The 22695-nt window shown below is 38.9% G+C and overlaps 1 protein-coding gene across 1 annotated transcript in view; it reads left to right on the top strand.

Moving 5' to 3' along the window:
* Positions 1–13849: 13849 nt before the first annotated feature.
* The window catches only part of LOC122813667 (zinc-binding protein A33-like), a 394493-nt gene continuing 385647 nt past the window's right edge, over positions 13850–22695 (top strand). Inside the window, exon 1 of the mRNA XM_044086108.1 lies at positions 13850–14308. Within this exon, the coding sequence (XP_043942043.1) occupies positions 13865–14308 (444 nt within the window). The 5' untranslated portion in view covers positions 13850–13864. The remainder of the gene's footprint in view (positions 14309–22695) is intronic.

Below are 22695 nucleotides of genomic sequence, written 5' to 3'. Positions count from 1 at the left end.
GGCTTTGGCTAAACCAAGATGTCCCTGAATATGTGCTCAGACACACAGCCTCCACAAACACTAGGCCCAAATACAAGCCTGAATATGGAAATGCTACAAATATCCCCACTACTTAGAACAAACTGCAGAAATGTTTCTCACAGCTGAAAAGCAGCAGTGAGCCTTTAAATGAAAGTTTTAAACAGCTAAAGGAGCCTCTAGAAAAAGAGTTTAACTGCAACAAGTTTTCAGAAACAAACAACCCAACAGATGCTTAATAAAAGTGGACAATTTCCAGTTAATACCTCACACACAGTGAAACTAGCTAGAAAAATACACAGTACACAAAGTGCTATAAATAACAAAGAAATAAAGAACAAAATAAACAAAAAACAGGATACTTAATGTTATATATTATAGCTCCGAGTTTCCTCAGTGTCCTTCCTTCGATCAGTTCAGTGTGAAATGGCAGAACACTCACAACTGAATTTCTTAGGTAACAGAAAGTTGAAACCTGAGACAGCTTTTAAGAAAGAAATCTCAAAAGAACCAATGAGGTGCTTAGTCTAAGCTGTAGTCCAGGTGACCTCAGTCAGCCAATGACCTCAAACAATTCTCTCTCACTGAAATGCCTGATGGCTTTGGCTAAACCAAGATGTCCCTGAATATGTGCTCAGACACACAGCCTCCACAAACACTAGGCCCAAATACAAGCCTGAATATGGAAATGCTACAAATATCCCCACTACTTAGAACAAACTGCAGAAATGTTTCTCACAGCTGAAAAGCAGCAGTGAGCCTTTAAATGAAAGTTTTAAACAGCTAAAGGAGCCTCTAGAAAAAGAGTTTAACTGCAACAAGTTTTCAGAAACAAACAACCCAACAGATGCTTAATAAAAGTGGACAATTTCCAGTTAATACCTCACACACAGTGAAACTAGCTAGAAAAATACACAGTACACAAAGTGCTATAAATAACAAAGAAATAAAGAACAAAATAAACAAAAACAGGATACTTAATGTTATATATTATAGCTCCAAGTTTCCTCAGTGTCCTTCCTTCGATCAGTTCAGTGTGAAATGGCAGAACACTCACAACTGAATTTCTTAGGTAACAGAAAGTTGAAACCTGAGACAGCTTTTAAGAAAGAAATCTCAAAAGAACCAATGAGGTGCTTAGTCTAAGCTGTAGTCCAGGTGACCTCAGTCAGCCAATGACCTCAAACAATTCTCTCTCACTGAAATGCCTGATGGCTTTGGCTAAACCAAGATGTCCCTGAATATGTGCTCAGACACACAGCCTCCACAAACACTAGGCCCAAATACAAGCCTGAATATGGAAATGCTACAAATATCCCCACTACTTAGAACAAACTGCAGAAATGTTTCTCACAGCTGAAAAGCAGCAGTGAGCCTTTAAATGAAAGTTTTAAACAGCTAAAGGAGCCTCTAGAAAAAGAGTTTAACTGCAACAAGTTTTCAGAAACAAACAACCCAACAGATGCTTAATAAAAGTGGACAATTTCCAGTTAATACCTCACACACAGTGAAACTAGCTAGAAAAATACACAGTACACAAAGTGCTATAAATAACAAAGAAATAAAGAACAAAATAAACAAAAACAGGATACTTAATGTTATATATTATAGCTCCGAGTTTCCTCAGTGTCCTTCCTTCGATCAGTTCAGTGTGAAATGGCAGAACACTCACAACTGAATTTCTTAGGTAACAGAAAGTTGAAACCTGAGACAGCTTTTAAGAAAGAAATCTCAAAAGAACCAATGAGGTGCTTAGTCTAAGCTGTAGTCCAGGTGACCTCAGTCAGCCAATGACCTCAAACAATTCTCTCTCACTGAAATGCCTGATGGCTTTGGCTAAACCAAGATGTCCCTGAATATGTGCTCAGACACACAGCCTCCACAAACACTAGGCCCAAATACAAGCCTGAATATGGAAATGCTACAAATATCCCCACTACTTAGAACAAACTGCAGAAATGTTTCTCACAGCTGAAAAGCAGCAGTGAGCCTTTAAATGAAAGTTTTAAACAGCTAAAGGAGCCTCTAGAAAAAGAGTTTAACTGCAACAAGTTTTCAGAAACAAACAACCCAACAGATGCTTAATAAAAGTGGACAATTTCCAGTTAATACCTCACACACAGTGAAACTAGCTAGAAAAATACACAGTACACAAAGTGCTATAAATAACAAAGAAATAAAGAACAAAATAAACAAAAACAGGATACTTAATGTTATATATTATAGCTCCGAGTTTCCTCAGTGTCCTTCCTTCGATCAGTTCAGTGTGAAATGGCAGAACACTCACAACTGAATTTCTTAGGTAACAGAAAGTTGAAACCTGAGACAGCTTTTAAGAAAGAAATCTCAAAAGAACCAATGAGGTGCTTAGTCTAAGCTGTAGTCCAGGTGACCTCAGTCAGCCAATGACCTCAAACAATTCTCTCTCACTGAAATGCCTGATGGCTTTGGCTAAACCAAGATGTCCCTGAATATGTGCTCAGACACACAGCCTCCACAAACACTAGGCCCAAATACAAGCCTGAATATGGAAATGCTACAAATATCCCCACTACTTAGAACAAACTGCAGAAATGTTTCTCACAGCTGAAAAGCAGCAGTGAGCCTTTAAATGAAAGTTTTAAACAGCTAAAGGAGCCTCTAGAAAAAGAGTTTAACTGCAACAAGTTTTCAGAAACAAACAACCCAACAGATGCTTAATAAAAGTGGACAATTTCCAGTTAATACCTCACACACAGTGAAACTAGCTAGAAAAATACACAGTACACAAAGTGCTATAAATAACAAAGAAATAAAGAACAAAATAAACAAAAAACAGGATACTTAATGTTATATATTATAGCTCCGAGTTTCCTCAGTGTCCTTCCTTCGATCAGTTCAGTGTGAAATGGCAGAACACTCACAACTGAATTTCTTAGGTAACAGAAAGTTGAAACCTGAGACAGCTTTTAAGAAAGAAATCTCAAAAGAACCAATGAGGTGCTTAGTCTAAGCTGTAGTCCAGGTGACCTCAGTCAGCCAATGACCTCAAACAATTCTCTCTCACTGAAATGCCTGATGGCTTTGGCTAAACCAAGATGTCCCTGAATATGTGCTCAGACACACAGCCTCCACAAACACTAGGCCCAAATACAAGCCTGAATATGGAAATGCTACAAATATCCCCACTACTTAGAACAAACTGCAGAAATGTTTCTCACAGCTGAAAAGCAGCAGTGAGCCTTTAAATGAAAGTTTTAAACAGCTAAAGGAGCCTCTAGAAAAAGAGTTTAACTGCAACAAGTTTTCAGAAACAAACAACCCAACAGATGCTTAATAAAAGTGGACAATTTCCAGTTAATACCTCACACACAGTGAAACTAGCTAGAAAAATACACAGTACACAAAGTGCTATAAATAACAAAGAAATAAAGAACAAAATAAACAAAAACAGGATACTTAATGTTATATATTATAGCTTCGAGTTTCCTCAGTGTCCTTCCTTCGATCAGTTCAGTGTGAAATGGCAGAACACTCACAACTGAATTTCTTAGGTAACAGAAAGTTGAAACCTGAGACAGCTTTTAAGAAAGAAATCTCAAAAGAACCAATGAGGTGCTTAGTCTAAGCTGTAGTCCAGGTGACCTCAGTCAGCCAATGACCTCAAACAATTCTCTCTCACTGAAATGCCTGATGGCTTTGGCTAAACCAAGATGTCCCTGAATATGTGCTCAGACACACAGCCTCCACAAACACTAGGCCCAAATACAAGCCTGAATATGGAAATGCTACAAATATCCCCACTACTTAGAACAAACTGCAGAAATGTTTCTCACAGCTGAAAAGCAGCAGTGAGCCTTTAAATGAAAGTTTTAAACAGCTAAAGGAGCCTCTAGAAAAAGAGTTTAACTGCAACAAGTTTTCAGAAACAAACAACCCAACAGATGCTTAATAAAAGTGGACAATTTCCAGTTAATACCTCACACACAGTGAAACTAGCTAGAAAAATACACAGTACACAAAGTGCTATAAATAACAAAGAAATAAAGAACAAAATAAACAAAAACAGGATACTTAATGTTATATATTATAGCTCCGAGTTTCCTCAGTGTCCTTCCTTCGATCAGTTCAGTGTGAAATGGCAGAACACTCACAACTGAATTTCTTAGGTAACAGAAAGTTGAAACCTGAGACAGCTTTTAAGAAAGAAATCTCAAAAGAACCAATGAGGTGCTTAGTCTAAGCTGTAGTCCAGGTGACCTCAGTCAGCCAATGACCTCAAACAATTCTCTCTCACTGAAATGCCTGATGGCTTTGGCTAAACCAAGATGTCCCTGAATATGTGCTCAGACACACAGCCTCCACAAACACTAGGCCCAAATACAAGCCTGAATATGGAAATGCTACAAATATCCCCACTACTTAGAACAAACTGCAGAAATGTTTCTCACAGCTGAAAAGCAGCAGTGAGCCTTTAAATGAAAGTTTTAAACAGCTAAAGGAGCCTCTAGAAAAAGAGTTTAACTGCAACAAGTTTTCAGAAACAAACAACCCAACAGATGCTTAATAAAAGTGGACAATTTCCAGTTAATACCTCACACACAGTGAAACTAGCTAGAAAAATACACAGTACACAAAGTGCTATAAATAACAAAGAAATAAAGAACAAAATAAACAAAAACAGGATACTTAATGTTATATATTATAGCTCCGAGTTTCCTCAGTGTCCTTCCTTCGATCAGTTCAGTGTGAAATGGCAGAACACTCACAACTGAATTTCTTAGGTAACAGAAAGTTGAAACCTGAGACAGCTTTTAAGAAAGAAATCTCAAAAGAACCAATGAGGTGCTTAGTCTAAGCTGTAGTCCAGGTGACCTCAGTCAGCCAATGACCTCAAACAATTCTCTCTCACTGAAATGCCTGATGGCTTTGGCTAAACCAAGATGTCCCTGAATATGTGCTCAGACACACAGCCTCCACAAACACTAGGCCCAAATACAAGCCTGAATATGGAAATGCTACAAATATCCCCACTACTTAGAACAAACTGCAGAAATGTTTCTCACAGCTGAAAAGCAGCAGTGAGCCTTTAAATGAAAGTTTTAAACAGCTAAAGGAGCCTCTAGAAAAAAGAGTTTAACTGCAACAAGTTTTCAGAAACAAACAACCCAACAGATGCTTAATAAAAGTGGACAATTTCCAGTTAATACCTCACACACAGTGAAACTAGCTAGAAAAATACACAGTACACAAAGTGCTATAAATAACAAAGAAATAAAGAACAAAATAAACAAAAAACAGGATACTTAATGTTATATATTATAGCTCCGAGTTTCCTCAGTGTCCTTCCTTCGATCAGTTCAGTGTGAAATGGCAGAACACTCACAACTGAATTTCTTAGGTAACAGAAAGTTGAAACCTGAGACAGCTTTTAAGAAAGAAATCTCAAAAGAACCAATGAGGTGCTTAGTCTAAGCTGTAGTCCAGGTGACCTCAGTCAGCCAATGACCTCAAACAATTCTCTCTCACTGAAATGCCTGATGGCTTTGGCTAAACCAAGATGTCCCTGAATATGTGCTCAGACACACAGCCTCCACAAACACTAGGCCCAAATACAAGCCTGAATATGGAAATGCTACAAATATCCCCACTACTTAGAACAAACTGCAGAAATGTTTCTCACAGCTGAAAAGCAGCAGTGAGCCTTTAAATGAAAGTTTTAAACAGCTAAAGGAGCCTCTAGAAAAAGAGTTTAACTGCAACAAGTTTTCAGAAACAAACAACCCAACAGATGCTTAATAAAAGTGGACAATTTCCAGTTAATACCTCACACACAGTGAAACTAGCTAGAAAAATACACAGTACACAAAGTGCTATAAATAACAAAGAAATAAAGAACAAAATAAACAAAAACAGGATACTTAATGTTATATATTATAGCTCCGAGTTTCCTCAGTGTCCTTCCTTCGATCAGTTCAGTGTGAAATGGCAGAACACTCACAACTGAATTTCTTAGGTAACAGAAAGTTGAAACCTGAGACAGCTTTTAAGAAAGAAATCTCAAAAGAACCAATGAGGTGCTTAGTCTAAGCTGTAGTCCAGGTGACCTCAGTCAGCCAATGACCTCAAACAATTCTCTCTCACTGAAATGCCTGATGGCTTTGGCTAAACCAAGATGTCCCTGAATATGTGCTCAGACACACAGCCTCCACAAACACTAGGCCCAAATACAAGCCTGAATATGGAAATGCTACAAATATCCCCACTACTTAGAACAAACTGCAGAAATGTTTCTCACAGCTGAAAAGCAGCAGTGAGCCTTTAAATGAAAGTTTTAAACAGCTAAAGGAGCCTCTAGAAAAAAGAGTTTAACTGCAACAAGTTTTCAGAAACAAACAACCCAACAGATGCTTAATAAAAGTGGACAATTTCCAGTTAATACCTCACACACAGTGAAACTAGCTAGAAAAATACACAGTACACAAAGTGCTATAAATAACAAAGAAATAAAGAACAAAATAAAAAAAAACAGGATACTTAATGTTATATATTATAGCTCCGAGTTTCCTCAGTGTCCTTCCTTCGATCAGTTCAGTGTGAAATGGCAGAACACTCACAACTGAATTTCTTAGGTAACAGAAAGTTGAAACCTGAGACAGCTTTTAAGAAAGAAATCTCAAAAGAACCAATGAGGTGCTTAGTCTAAGCTGTAGTCCAGGTGACCTCAGTCAGCCAATGACCTCAAACAATTCTCTCTCACTGAAATGCCTGATGGCTTTGGCTAAACCAAGATGTCCCTGAATATGTGCTCAGACACACAGCCTCCACAAACACTAGGCCCAAATACAAGCCTGAATATGGAAATGCTACAAATATCCCCACTACTTAGAACAAACTGCAGAAATGTTTCTCACAGCTGAAAAGCAGCAGTGAGCCTTTAAATGAAAGTTTTAAACAGCTAAAGGAGCCTCTAGAAAAAGAGTTTAACTGCAACAAGTTTTCAGAAACAAACAACCCAACAGATGCTTAATAAAAGTGGACAATTTCCAGTTAATACCTCACACACAGTGAAACTAGCTAGAAAAATACACAGTACACAAAGTGCTATAAATAACAAAGAAATAAAGAACAAAATAAACAAAAACAGGATACTTAATGTTATATATTATAGCTCCGAGTTTCCTCAGTGTCCTTCCTTCGATCAGTTCAGTGTGAAATGGCAGAACACTCACAACTGAATTTCTTAGGTAACAGAAAGTTGAAACCTGAGACAGCTTTTAAGAAAGAAATCTCAAAAGAACCAATGAGGTGCTTAGTCTAAGCTGTAGTCCAGGTGACCTCAGTCAGCCAATGACCTCAAACAATTCTCTCTCACTGAAATGCCTGATGGCTTTGGCTAAACCAAGATGTCCCTGAATATGTGCTCAGACACACAGCCTCCACAAACACTAGGCCCAAATACAAGCCTGAATATGGAAATGCTACAAATATCCCCACTACTTAGAACAAACTGCAGAAATGTTTCTCACAGCTGAAAAGCAGCAGTGAGCCTTTAAATGAAAGTTTTAAACAGCTAAAGGAGCCTCTAGAAAAAGAGTTTAACTGCAACAAGTTTTCAGAAACAAACAACCCAACAGATGCTTAATAAAAGTGGACAATTTCCAGTTAATACCTCACACACAGTGAAACTAGCTAGAAAAATACACAGTACACAAAGTGCTATAAATAACAAAGAAATAAAGAACAAAATAAACAAAAACAGGATACTTAATGTTATATATTATAGCTCCGAGTTTCCTCAGTGTCCTTCCTTCGATCAGTTCAGTGTGAAATGGCAGAACACTCACAACTGAATTTCTTAGGTAACAGAAAGTTGAAACCTGAGACAGCTTTTAAGAAAGAAATCTCAAAAGAACCAATGAGGTGCTTAGTCTAAGCTGTAGTCCAGGTGACCTCAGTCAGCCAATGACCTCAAACAATTCTCTCTCACTGAAATGCCTGATGGCTTTGGCTAAACCAAGATGTCCCTGAATGCCATTTTGTTACCATTGCCTCACTCTTTTAAAAGCTGAATGGCTACCAGTACAAGACAGGCCCAACTTCCTATTGGGTTTTATGTTCTTCAAACTGCTATACCAAGACACCTCATCACTACTCTCTATTAAACTCATCACTTTCATCCCAACCAATAATCTCAGGAGCCAATCCAGTTCAAGTACAACTCTGAAAATATCCAAAACCAAATTATACATCTCTGATCACACCTTCTGTGTCCTTACTCCCAAATGTAGCAGTCTGTTACCCTAGATCTCAGAGATATGTCTAGCTACAAAGACTTCAGGTAATGAGTTAAGCAGGTTCTACAAAAGCAAATTAAACGCAAATGCTAAAACTCTGACCATGAACATAACACATCAGTTTTCATGCACTGAATTTTCTCTCTCTCTATTCAGTCCATGCCCCTGCTTTCACCCTCACTACTTACTTGATTCCTGCCTTTCACCTGTGAGTACCTCAAATTTAAATATACATATATGGCCTCACATCATTAGACTAATCTGCATTGCACAATATAATGTATATATTAGGGGTCTATATCGTAACACCGAAGAGGCATTTAATCGAACACCTCTTTGTGAACACATAAACAGCGAATGCACTAAAGCGCAAATGCTCAGAACACCAATTTCTTTCCCTGGGAAAGAAATCGGTAGCACTAACACACAAACACACACACTTTTAACATTACAATGCGGGGGCTTTGCCCCCCACACCTCCCAACATGGGGCCTGTGCCCCCACATCCCCCAACTAAATATACCAACTCTGAGATAGTACTACAGTGGGGAAAGGGGTAAACACTCGGGGAAGGCCAAGCGATTCCTTTCCCAGAGAAACAAATTGCTGTTTTGATTGTTTGTGCTTTAATGTATTTGCTCTTTATGTGTCATCGAAGAGGCGTTCGATTAAACGCCTCTTCGCTGTTCTAATATAGACCCTATATTGGTACTTACAAAAAAGTTTGCATTTCCCTTTGTTGAATTGTATTGCACTCATATTGATAGCATGTATTAGTTAGTCCTTTTGTGCTTGTTGTAACTGTGTTGGTAAGTGTGAAGGCTGCCAGCCTAGCTAGACAGAATTTTGTAAATAATTCTATGTCGTTATAAATACTAATATGATCCACAGGCTTGTTTTTACAAATGTAAGAAAACTAAATGTAAGAAAACTGTGTTATATGCTGAACTTCAGAAATGTAACCACAGTGCACCCTGCTGGAAGAAAACTGACAAGTAAAGCATTTTATGACTGTTTGATCTCAAGCTCGGAGACAGAATATCTGGGCTAAGGGATTTGTTCTATTTTTCTGGGACATAGATAATTACTAGATTTCACAGGTAAAAGTATCCTTTATTACTAGATTTCATAGGTAAAAGTGTCCTTTATTGCTGTGGCTTCCTGGCCAGGTGCTGCTTACAAAGAAATTTAAATTTTGAGTTTCTGTTAGACTGGGAACTAAAGGAGAAATGATAAAAATGATGTAACGTGAAGTGACTCAGCAGTACTGTGTATTATCAATTTAAGACTTTCTCAGAGAGAAAGACTGAGCATTTTGTATCTTGTCTTGCATCTGAAAACATTCCACTCACCAGCACTTGCTTGCTCTGTATGTAAGTAGTATTTTGAACATGATTTCTCTTAGAGATACCTAGAAATTGTAAGATTAGACTAGCTGTTTTCTATATTTATGTCACACTATCCTACAGTATAGTTTTAAATAATTTTCCTATGATTTCTGAACTCTTGATTAGCACTGGGTTGAATCGAGAGGTATCGCCTTGTGTTTTTATTTATTATTAAACATTTTTAAACCTTTCAACTGTAGCCGTTTTGTGTAGAGATAATTTAAGCTCTTGAGTACATTGCATGTATTTGTTGATACTGTCCAAGCCACGCCAATAGTCTTGCTGTTCATCACACTTACTATTTGGATAAAAGTAATATCACACAGTGAAATTGGTCACCCTTTGGGAAGGGCCTTATAGTAGTTGATAGTAATGGTTGGTGGAAGTAGGTACTACCTTATAGTCTGGGCAGAAGGGGGGTATAGCTGGAGAACCTGTGCCAACCTTCCCCAGGAGTGTATGTGTGTTTGTATATAACTCATATCTCAAAGTGTGTGTGTGTGTGTGTGTGTGTGTGTGTGTGTGTGTGTGTGTGTGTGTGTGTGTGTGTGTGTGTGTGTGTGTGTGTGTGTGTGTGTGTGTGTGTGTGTGTGTGTGTGTGTGTGTGCGTGTGCGTGTGTGTGTGTGTTTGTGTCAGATACTTGGGCAGGGACATGAAGCACTGGTTTGACAGAGAAGGTGCTGAAGGTTTTGGCTTGACCACTAGGTTGAGATCTGCACCCTATAACTGTGCCAGGGAGGAGTCTTATTGGGGATCTGGAGAGAAAGGGAGAAACCAGCCCCAGACTGACTGTGATCTCTGTGTGCTCTTAAGGGAAATTGTACTTTACTGTGTGTATACTTGTTATTCTCCCAATGTGGACGCCTCTCACTGGTGCTAGTGGTGAGGATTGAGGCTCCTTGATTACTGGGCCAGTGCATTGGGGTCACAGTAACATTTTTTTTTTTTTTTTGCATTTAATCTGGGTTTAACCAACAATTGATTAATCTTGACTAGTGAGCTACCCCAGTAAACTAAAAATAAATAAGTAAATAAATAAAAAAACTAGTCGCACTAAGTCTGAAGATGTTATCATCCAGGACATTTAATAGTCTTGAAAGTCAGACTTTGTCAAAAGCTTTACAGGTCAAGGAGGATGGTACAAACATATTTTCTACTCTCTAGCTTACAATAAATAGGACTAGACTATGACATCCAAGAAAGCTATACCAATGCCATGAAAAAGTTAAAAGCCACACTGAATATTGGAGATGGTATCTGATTTTATTAGATGTTCTGAAAACTGATGGTGCACACTTAGTATCTGGCTCAACAGGCCATTAAAAAGTCTTGTCCATTTTATCCATTACTCCTGAGCACTCTCACGGTTAGCGACTTCCTCGGAGATGCAGTAGTCAAATGGAGGCCTACAGAATCCATGCCTGGCTTACAGAAAGCAGCTCAGCAGCTCATGGACAAACTCCTCTGTGTTACCTGTTAGACTACCTGTACTCAGTAGCAGCTCCCAGACCTAATCCTCTGTGTTACCTGTTAGACTACCTGTGCTCAGTAGCAGCTCCCAGACCTAATCCTCTGTGTTACCTGTTAGACTACCTGTGCTCAGTAGCAGCTCATAGACCTAATCCTCTGTGTTACCTGTTAGACTACCTGTGCTCAGTAGCAGCTCATAGACCTAATCTTCTGTGTTACCTGTTAGACTACCTGTGCTCAGTAGCAGCTCCCAGACCTAATCCTCTGTGTTATCTGTTAGACTACCTGTGCTCAGTAGTAACTTATAGACCAAATCCTCTGTGTTACCTGTTAAACTACCTGTGTTCAGTAGCAGCTCATAGACCTAATCCTCTGTGTTACATGTTAGACTACCTGTGCTCAGTAGCAGCTTATAGACCTAATCCTCTGTGTTACCTGTTAGACTACCTGTGCTCATTAGCAGCTCCTAGACCTAATCCTCTGTGTTACATGTTAGACTACCTGTGCTCAGTAGCAGCTTATAGACCTAATCCTCTGTGTTACCTGTTAGACTACCTGTGCTCAGTAGCAGCTTATAGACCTAATCCTCTGTGTTACCTGTTAGACTACCTGTGCTCAGTAGCAGCTCCCAGACCTAATCCTCTGTGTTAACTGTTAGACTACCTGTGCTCAGTAGCAGCTTATAGACCTAATCCTCTGTGTTACCTGTTAGACTACCTGTGCTCAGTAGGAGCTCCCAGACCTAATCCTCTGTGTTACCTGTTAGACTACCTGTGCTCAGTAACAGCTCATAGACCTAATCATCTGTGTTACCTGTTAGACTACCTGTGCTCAGTAGCAGATCATAGACGTAATCCTCTGTGTTACCTGTTAGACAAACTGTGCTCATTGGCAGCTCCTAGACCTAATCCTCTGTGTTACCTGTTAGACAAACTGTGCTCAGTAGCAGCTCACAGACCTAATCCTCTGTGTTACCTGTTACACTACCTGTACTCAGTAGCAGCACACAGACCTAATCCTCTGTGTTACCTGTTAGACTACTTTTGCTCAGTAATGCCAATGAATTTTAAATTACTAACCATTATCACAATATGAAGTCATCACAGGTCTCAGCAGTTCCAGAGTAAGTGATGTATTGTTGTTAATGAGTGGTAGTAGCAACAGGTTTTATAGTGAACTTTAATTCTAACATTTTAAGTTTCAGTGCTGGAAAATGCAAATCCTTATAATTAGTGACCAAGAATACCAAAAGTGAGTGCCAGTGAGGAGGGAAGGAATGATTGACTGGAATATTCTGTACAGTTGTGCTCCCCCACCTTTGAGAAAATAAGATGTATTTTGGAGACCATGAAGAGAAAAATTATATGCATGGTGAGGGGACTAGTGAAGGAGTACAAAGAGAGGTTTTGTAAGTAAATTTCTTCACTATGGAACAGAGGTGGAGAAAGTGGCATCACATGAAATGGGTACAAAAAATTAAAAGCTGGCACTGGGGCATCAAGTTAAAGAGGTAGGATTGCCGAATAGCTACAGTATAATATTGTCAACTGAGTACAGAATGGATTCTTACCATAAGGAGAAGGAAGCAAGCAAACTTTGCCATTTCAGCCACAAGTGAATAATTTAACAGCTTCACAACCTCAGTACCCCTGTGCATTTTTTGCTGGCTGGGGCCTGGCCTTCACAATAAAGACTAAAAGAAGATGATGAGCTGTAGCTAGCAGAGAGCTTGGAATGCTGAGCAGAGACTATTTCAGAGGACAAGGATATTAGGGACTATGGGGATTGTTATTACATGTAAAACAGGCTGCAGCATTACATTGTCAGGGGACACAATGTAATGGTACAGCAATGCAGGAAGCAACAGCTTCAGAATATGCCTAAGGAAACATTCCTTCACAGGAAGGGTGGGAGGTGAATGCAACATGAAGGATAAGTTCATTGAGAATTGATCATTGAAGCTTTTAGGACCACATGGGCAAATAGCGGAGAGGAGAGAGGTTTGGCAGTGGCAGCAGCACTGTGCTAGTTGCATGGAAAGGGTAGCCTAATTGGACAAAAGTGTCTTTTCCCGCCATCATCCATATGTAATGTAATCTAAAATCAGTCTACTGGAAGGAGCAACAAACTTCAAATAAGGAAGCGTGAAGTGACTGATAGAGAAGAATATTAAAGACTGGTAGAATTATCTGGCAAATAAAACAGGTTAGAGTTTACTGCAAATGTTCAGAATGCTGTTTTGATTTTTTTATTGAAATATATTTTCCAAATCAGTATCATGCTAATATAATATTGAAGACCTTTAATTTCAGAATGCTGTTTTGATTTTTTTTATATTTATTCAGTCATATAACAAAAAGCAGTCCTCTGAAAACTTCAAAAGAAGCATGCCTGACTTAACTGTAATTTCAAACACACAGATAAAATATATGCACTTATACCCATGGCTGTGTAGCATTACAAAAATAAAAAGATACATTTTCAAAGCTTTTATCATTAATGAACAATGGGTAATGCAAAGTGCCATTTTTCAACATTTTTCATTAATAAGTAGGATAACTTAAAATATATATTGTTTGTGTACCTAACTGCAAAACCAAGGAAGCTGTGTTTCATGGAATTGCATAACTGATATGTTATCAGGAAGGAATTTGCTCTTCCGTTGAATTTTGAAGTAAATGAAAGTGAAACAAAAACAGAGTGCTGAAAAAATGGCAACTGGAAATATAACTGATGATTTAACAGAGGATTTGTTTTGCTCCGTCTGTTTGGATTTGTTTAAAGAACCTGTACTGCTAGAATGTGAGCATAATTTCTGCAAATCCTGCATAGATAAAGTCTGGGACAGTGAGAAAACTCCTTCCTGTCCAGAGTGCAGATTGGAATTTCCAGCCAGACGGTACACTATCAACAGGCTGTTAAGTAAGTTTTCAGAGAAAGCTCGAAGGGTTCAGCAAGGTGAGAAGGCAAGAAAGCCACACCAGGAACAGAAAAAGCACTGCGCGCTTGAATCACAACAATGCTTGGAGCACAATGAGATACTGAAATTGTTTTGTAAGGAAGATGAAATTCCCGTATGTGCCTTCTGTGAGGTTTCCACTGGACACGCAGGACACTCCTTCATGTCCCTGCAAGAAGCAGTCAACAGGCTTCAGGTGAGTTGGACTGCAAGTAAATTCAAAATATATTTTCATCTGAACTGTTGTTACAACTAAATGTTTAGTGTTACTTTTCTTTCAAGGAGGTCATGCTCATCAGGTATCACAAAACTTGGAAAGGAATTCTCTGAATGACAGAAATATAAGGTATCATATCCTAGGTTTATTTAGTGACATTAATATAAGCAGTACTCTAAAATGCATCAGGAAATTAGATGTCTTTTACTTAATTTGATAAATGAAAGAGTTCCTATGTGTATGTATACTGTCAGGAAATAACATTATTCATATTTAATTAGTTTTTTTGTTCCGTCTTTTTCTTATATGCAAATCTAAAAAGCAGTGAAAGTTACCAACATGTTATAGAGTGACTTTGTTAAAGGGAAAGCTGACAGATGTTATGTCTGTATGTGTATGGAGTAGGGATGGGGTTGCAAATGACTGGAAGTGAAGCTTTGAGGATCTAGATAAAGGAAGACATGGGTGGCATATAGCTAATGGAGCTGGGAAGGACTTGATACAGCCATGGGTCTTTATGCTTCAACACCCATTCCCAATAAGCTATAGGTTCATAGAGAATACTAGGCTAGTGGCTTAAGGGCCCTTACAAGCCTAGCCAGTATAACCTGATTTTACCCAATATATGGCCCCTTGGGGCAAAAGGATGGTATGGATTTGTGCCTGTGAATTGAGTATCTTACAGATTGCCCCTGTCCATAAAGGACATAGGCACTGCCTTACGTGTGAATTTGTGATTCCTTATCCATTGATCCAAACTGTGTTTGAAGAGGGACAGTTAAGGGCTCTGCTTAATGTGAATAGGAAGCCTGTTCCAAGGAAGTGGTAATCACTGAGACACATATCTGTCTCTCCAGCATGTTTTGTTTGAGTCACTTACTAAACTTAGATCTAATGTCCCTCTTGCTGTGTGACTTGTGGATGTAAAGCAGATCCATCAGGGCTGGATTTGTAAATGCCTTGTAGGTCAGGCATAGATCACCCCTTAATAGTCTGCAATACACAGAGTAAAGGGATAGGACTTTTAGTTTGTCTGTATAGTTCATATTGCTTACATGCTGTATTTTCTTTGTGAGGAACTTCTGAGGTCACTCCAGCTGCTGTAATTGCCTAGCACACTGTACTCAGTTATTGGTCTAATGAGACCTGAGCACAGCAGGACTATAATTTCCTTAGATCTGAATGCCATACCTTTACTTCTGAGTTGTGCCACATAACATGGATTTCCTCACCACTGTGGATACATGGCAGTCAAAGTTCAGGCTACTGTCTGCCAGCATACCTAGATCTCACACCTCTGAGCCGACTGTAAGGGGGTGCTATTGATATTGTAATTTGCAGGGGTATTTGACTTCCAAAAGGATATGATAATGCATTGCTTGCATTTAGTTTTTGGCCATGGTTCTTGCACCAATCAGTTGTCTGATCTAGACCCTCCTGAAGGATATCTACATAATTGGGAGATTCTGTGACTGCCCCAGCTTGCAGTCATCAGCACATGTTGTCATCCAGAGGCTTCCACATTTGTCTTGACTTCAGAGAAGTTAATTTTGAACAGGGGTAGTCCCAGTACTGAGCCCTGTGGCACACCACTAATAACTGGCCTCTTGCTGGATCTGGATTCATCCGCTTTAACTACATGTGTCCTGTCCATGAGACAATTGGCTATCCATCTGGTGACATAGGGATTTATTCCCAGTTTTGTGAGTTTATTTATAATACCTGAGTTAAGAACTGTGCCTTGACCAAGTCAATGTAGGTGGTGTCTACCGTTTTACCCTCATCCATTGCCTTACTGACTTTCTGAAAGAAATCCACCAGATTTAGTACACATGACCTGCCCTTGACAAAGCCAAATTGGGTCAGGTCTACTGATTTTAGGGTGTCTATGTCATTATTTATGAGGTCCATGATTATTCTATCCATGGCCTTACATATAAACTTATGGGTATGTAATTCCCTGGGTCAGTAGATGGCCCCCCTTTACGCAGAGGGATGACTGTTGCTGTTCTTCACTCTATCGGGACAAAGCCAGTCTGAAGGCTGTGTATTAACAGAGATCCTAATAGACCTGATAGGTCCTGACTTAAGCTGTTTAACAGCAACCTGGTATATTGTGAGGCCTCACTGAAGCCATGTTTTTAGCTTTAGAGAGTGCAGTGGCATCCTGTTCTTTGGTAATAATTGGTGGTGGAGTAGTAGAGGGTATTTTTGGGGGACAACTGGAGAAATGGGGGTGATAGGGAGATGAAATTTGAGCTGAATTTGTCGGCCAGCAGATTTGCTCTCTCTTCTGGCTGAGTATAGGTGATGCCATCTATGGCTAATTCTGCACATTGTTGGGTGTTGCCCTTAAGAATGCAGGCATATCTGAAAAATGCCTTTTGGTTAACGTTAGCTTTGGAGGCTATTTTTACCTCAAAGTCTGCTTTTAGAAACTTGACTGGTACCTGATTCGCTTGTTTAGACTAACAAGGGACTTATTTCGCTGTTGTGCACATTCCCTCTTCTCGACAGGATTTTCCTTCTTTTGTTGTATAACCTGTTAATACTAGAGATCCACCAAGGTGGCTTACTTTTGTGGTTTGGCCTGGGTTTATTTCGGTCGAGTACTGATATTTTTATGCCGTTGTGTATATGGTCATACAGGGCTTTTGTGTATACCTCTGCATAGGTTTCTATGTTTTCCGGATTTGGGAGAGCTTGGAAACTACCTATGCCATCCCTTAACAGGGGACATTTACGTTAGAGAAATTCTTAAAGTTTTTGAGGTTAGGTGACAGGAATAGTTTTACTTTTATTTCAAGGGAGACCACATTTGATCTGACCTTACTACCGAGGAGATAACATTGGGGGGAGTGCAGCACACTTCCATACTTGTGAGTACCAGGTCAAGGATATTTGTTCTCCTAGTGGGAGTGCAGACCAGCTGCTCTAGGGCATTTGAATTTACAAAGTCAAGAAATTAATAGGCCTGCATATCAGTGATCGTATATGCCTCCCAATTAATGGAGGGTAAGTTAAAATCACACATGAGTATGGTATTGGGCTGGTTGGCGAGTGATTCTAGAAAGTTCGGGTATGATGTATGGATTTCCTCATTCATGGATGGGGACCTGTAGCTAGCAAGAATATGGTAATGGAATTTTTCTCATGGTTAGTTGGAGATGGAATAGCTCAAGTATGTCATATTGTTTAACTAGCCTTGTGGTGTGCTCATCTTTATGTAGATAGATACACCTCCACTTTAGCTCTTTCATTTTCAGTGGGTGGTCGAAATGTATGAAAAGATGTTATAACCTTGCACTGCTGGAGTGCTTTCTGTGGCTTTGAACTATGTTTCAGTAACTGCACAGACGTTGTCATTCTCTAGGGTGAGGAAAGGTTCCAAGGAGTGCAGTTTCTTGTCGAGGCTCCTAGCACTCAGCAGTAACACCTTTAGTTTGTCCTGAGTAGCTTTTGTTATGTTGGAAGTTTGTCTGTATGGCAGTGCCTATAATAGGCACTATAGGTTTGGATAATGTTTTGGTAAATATCTGAAAGCCTAGAGGTGAGAGGTGAAGACCATCCCTGGCAAAGTAGTGTGGTCTACCAACCATGTCCTCCCAGGCTGATAAATGTGAACCGCTTTGGAATGACACCAGTAGCTAAGGCAATTGTTAAAGTGGATCATTTGCTGCTGGTATTGTGGCATCATCCTTGGAGATGGTAAAATGCTGTTCAGTGCTAGGCTTATACCAGCCTGGGACACATGTTCTGAGAGCTCAATCATGTCTCTCTTCATATATCCAAAGAAGTATGTCTCAGGTCATTCACACCCACATGGACTATGGGAGTAAGTGACCTGAGTGCTTGTGTGATTTGGTGAATCCTGGTCCATGACAGGCAACTAACTGTAACTTTCCCCTTATCCAGCCTGGTAAGAGGGACTTCAGTGTGTCTCACAATGGAGTCCCCATGACCAGAATATTGGGTTATGGAGTGTTTCACCTTATGGGCTTGGTAGTTGAGGCACAGTGAAATTTGGCTTTATGTGTTGTGATAGAAATTGTCTTGCTTGTGTGCAGGTGCAGTTTCTGAGGATTGCACCTGAGAGGATTTAGAGGTTTAGATAAGTTACATGTGAGCACCTCCGCACATGTGGACCTATGTGTGTGGTCCTTTGTGGTTATGATGAATGATGTGTGTGAGTCGCTGACAACTTGTTTGTTGCCTTTTGTGACTGTATATGAGAGTCTGGCCTCCACTGTCAATGTCTAACTACATCTCTCACATATTGTATTTGTCTGATCAAGAATTATGTGGTTGTCAGTGTACATAAGGCAATCATTACATTGCCTCAGGATACCCCTGCCTACCAGGCTGTATGCAGAGATAGCAGGAAAATGCCCATTCATGGCTGCAGGTCCTAATGTGTACTTGAAAGGAATAGGAGTGGAGGGTGTTTGTATCCAGACGAGAGAAGTGTGCTTACTTGGTGTAATCTGCAGCTAACCTAACCAGCGATGCTGCCCAGTGCCAAATCAGATGCTGTCTGAGCAGCAATAGTCCTGGGTGCTATAATAAGGTAACTACCACAGTAATATTTCACAGTATACTGAAAATAAGCAATGTTTCTAGATGTTTGCATCTGTACAGGGCACCGGTGAAGCAAACAGCTCCATGCAAATATGTCAAGTTTATACCAGCACTGGAAATACAGAAAACTGACTGAGCCCTCTGGTCAATACAATAATTATACTTAGAACCCTTCTGTGTGATTCCTAGCTCAGATAGACCATGTAAACACCTACTAGTTGAATAATCTCAATCGTCATAATGTAAAAACAGAGTAAAGGAAGGTCTGGAGTGAAATGCTACCACAAACAAACTTAAAGGTATGGATACAGCAGTGTACTTTAAACAGCTTACAAAAGTGTGATTATTCAATAAAAGTAACTCACTTTGCAGAAATGAGACACCCAATAGTACAGCATTTGTAAAGGCACTAAAAACAAGATAAGCTGATTAATACAGCCTCCAGCCAATAAAACTACATGCAGAAATCTCAAGAGTTTCCTCAACTTAAACAGACCAGACTACCATCCAGTGCACTAGGTGAAAAATCCACTGAACTCATGATGTAAAAACACAGAAAACTTAAAATGTAAAAATGTACTGCCTTATCCAACAGCAAGCTAGATAATGAATTCAGAACAATTAAATAAGAAGAACAGGCAATGATAGGCAAAATGCACTTTTTTTTCAAAATAAGCACAAGGAAAGTCAAATGAATAACTCAAGATGTCAACAGCATCATAGAAAGGGAGGAGCTTATAAAGCTCAATTTACAGTAAGGGTGAGTAGCTTAAAACCACCAGGTATTCAAAAACAGATCAAAAAGAGGAGGGGTGAGAAAAATAACTAGCAGGGACTCACCAGCCGTGGTTTAGTTTATGCAGGATTTTGAGGTCTTTCAGAAAAGACAAAACACCCAGAAATTCACTGTGTATCTAAGTATCACTCAAGAAACAGTTTAACCAATTTTTAACCAATAAAAAGAACATGTGAAATGTGCTGCCTAGATAATTTAAATGTCTGTATCTCATAGAACAAAAGCACCATACCAACGGGATTTCTTAAAACAGAAAACAAAATGTAACAAGTAAAACAGAAAGCAGTGCAGATCACTGGCAAATCACTGAGAACTGACGTCAGAAAACAATGAAAGACATTTGAGTTTCGGACTTCATACCCTTCAGAAAATTCATACAAATGCAAAACCTGTTATTCTATCAACTGTTTTAAGTTTGTAAAAGCAGTATTTAAAAATTATCCCTATTTTTGGTCATTTGTCCCCCATTATTTATGGCTTTCTTCAAATTTCTTGTTTTAAGAGTTTGAGATATGTGGTAATTACCTATAAAGTTGTTTGTAAAAAGATGATGAATACAAATGCATTGCATTCCATTGTCACATAACCTGGCTATTGCAGTAATATGGAAATACTTCAAAATATTTTATGCTACCTTCACATTACAAAATTTTTTATTTATTTTATTTTATTTTATTTTACATTTGTTAACCGGGCTAGTCCAACTGGATACATGTCCATTTTCAGTGGAGACCCGAGGAGAAAAGCTCCACTATCTAATGCATAATAACAAAAATACATTCAAAGTACATAGGTAATTTAAGACACAACTAAAACAGGCATTTAAAATTACATAGGTAATTAAGACACAAGTAAAACAGGCATATAGGCTTTTCTTTCAGTAAGTTCAAAAAGGTGAATACAGAGACTATCAAATTTCTACAGTACAGGTCAAAGTACATAGGTAATTTGAGATTCAACTAAAACAGGCATTCATAATTACATAGGGAATTTAAGACGCAACTAAAACAGGCATTTAGGCTATCTTTTCAGTAAGTTCAAAAGGTGAAAACAGAGACTATCAAATTTCTTCAATACAGGTATATAAAATGTGAGACAGAAATAATTAAGTAGTTTAAAAGCAAAAGATAGTTACTAGAAAATTTTAGTTTGAAGTTGAGAGAGTCAATTTCTTAGGTAGAGGTGAAAAATAAAATGGAGAAATATTTTTTATTTTTTATTATTTTACATTTGTTAACCGGGCTGGTCCAACTGGATGCATATCCTTTTTCAGTAGAGGCCCGAGGAGAAAAGCTCCAATCATAATCTTAAAACACAAAATCTCAAAACAAGTTATATAAAAAAATCCAGGTTATAACAATGCAAGTTACAAAAAGTATAAAAAAGTAGACGTTGTACATTTACAAGGTTAGTAAAAAAAAGTCCATTTTCATAGAAGTATAATGAGACAAAGATCAATCATCTGGTAAAACATGACAGGGAAATATAATATACTAATAGAGTATATCAAGTTCAAGAGTCACCATCTTATATTTGTGGTAAAAATGTATTTCCAGATAAGTGATAAGGGAACAAGAATTAGGAGATGAGGACTGGATAGATTTGGTGTGAAGGTATGAAATATTAGCTTAATCAGGTTCAGGACATGGGCATAGCCATAGTGTCTTGAGATATTCTTTAAGGTTCTTTTTGAACTGTTTGTGAGAGGTAGTATTTCTGAGGTAGGTTGGGAGGGCGTTCCATGGCTTGCCAATGGAGTTGGCGAAGAGGGCATCACCACCAGAATTATTGGCTTTAATGGTTAAATAGAGTTGGGAGACAGTGCAAAGGATGCAGGAGAAGGTAGGAGGTATGTGATCAGCTAGGGTTATTGCAAGAGCAAAGCCAGTGATTGGTTAGAAAATGTTTCAGTTGAGTTTTAAATAGTGTGATAGAAGTTTGGGCTAAGAGGTCTGTAGGAAGTTGATTCCAAATTTTACCAACTGAGTTGGAAAATATAGAGTCACCTGCTGTATTCTTTGATAGAGAGGTTTGAATCAGTATTTTATTGGAAGAGTGTAGGGTTTTTAGGTTGTTATAGGGTTTTATCAGGGTGGAGAGCATTGGTATCTTTTCTGGGTGGTGAAGGGCTTTATGGGCAGTTGTAAGCTGATAGTATTGAATTAGGTGAGGTAACTCCAGCCACCCTAGGTTAAGGAGGTTCAGGCAGTGATGTGTTTTATATGGAGAAGCAGTGGCAAATTTGGCAATGTTGTTATAGGCTGTTGTAAGCCTATTGATGTTATGTTTAGAAAGATTAGTATATATGGGGGATGCATATAGTAGAGTAGAGATAAGATATGTTCTGGCTATGGTAGTTCTTGCTTCAGGAGTTAAGAAAGATTTGATTCTGTAGAGAGAACCTAATTTTTTGTTAGTTGCTTTTATGATAGAGTTGATGTGAAAATCAAATTTTAGTAGGTTGTCGATAGTAACTCCTAGAAGTTTGGTTGTTTGGTCAGGAGAGATAAGGGTGCCATTGTTAGAAGTAAGTGTGAAACTAATAGGGGGAGACAGGTGTGTGGGTGAGAAGAGGAGAAGTTTAGTTTTCTTAAGGTTTAAGAGAAGGCAGTGATTGGAGAACCATTGTTCTATGGTGGTAAAAGTTTTTTGAGTAAGTGAGTGGAGGTCAGCTTGGGTTGTGGCAGAGCAGATGATGGTGGTGTCATCGGCGTACTGAATGCAAGTAGTTAGTGGGGTGGCTAGATACAGGTCGTTAATAAAGATGGAAAATAAAAGAGGACCTAAGATGGAGCCCTGAGGTACTCCTAAAGTGGTAGGGAGAAGTTCGGAAAGATTGTTGTTCCATAAAACAGCTTGTTTCCGATTCTGAAGATAGGAAGTAAACCAGCTTAAAGCAAGATTATTGAGAGAGAGAGATTTTAAACAATGTAGGAGGAGTTGGTGATTCACCATGTCAAAGGCTTTTGACAGGTCTACAAAGAATGCAGAT

This window comes from Protopterus annectens, chromosome 10.part0, assembly GCF_019279795.1.
Source record: "Protopterus annectens isolate FY-2018-M chromosome 10.part0, PAN1.0, whole genome shotgun sequence".
Classification (NCBI taxonomy): domain Eukaryota; kingdom Metazoa; phylum Chordata; order Ceratodontiformes; family Protopteridae; genus Protopterus; species Protopterus annectens.
This window is presented reverse-complemented; position numbering and strand designations above follow the sequence as displayed.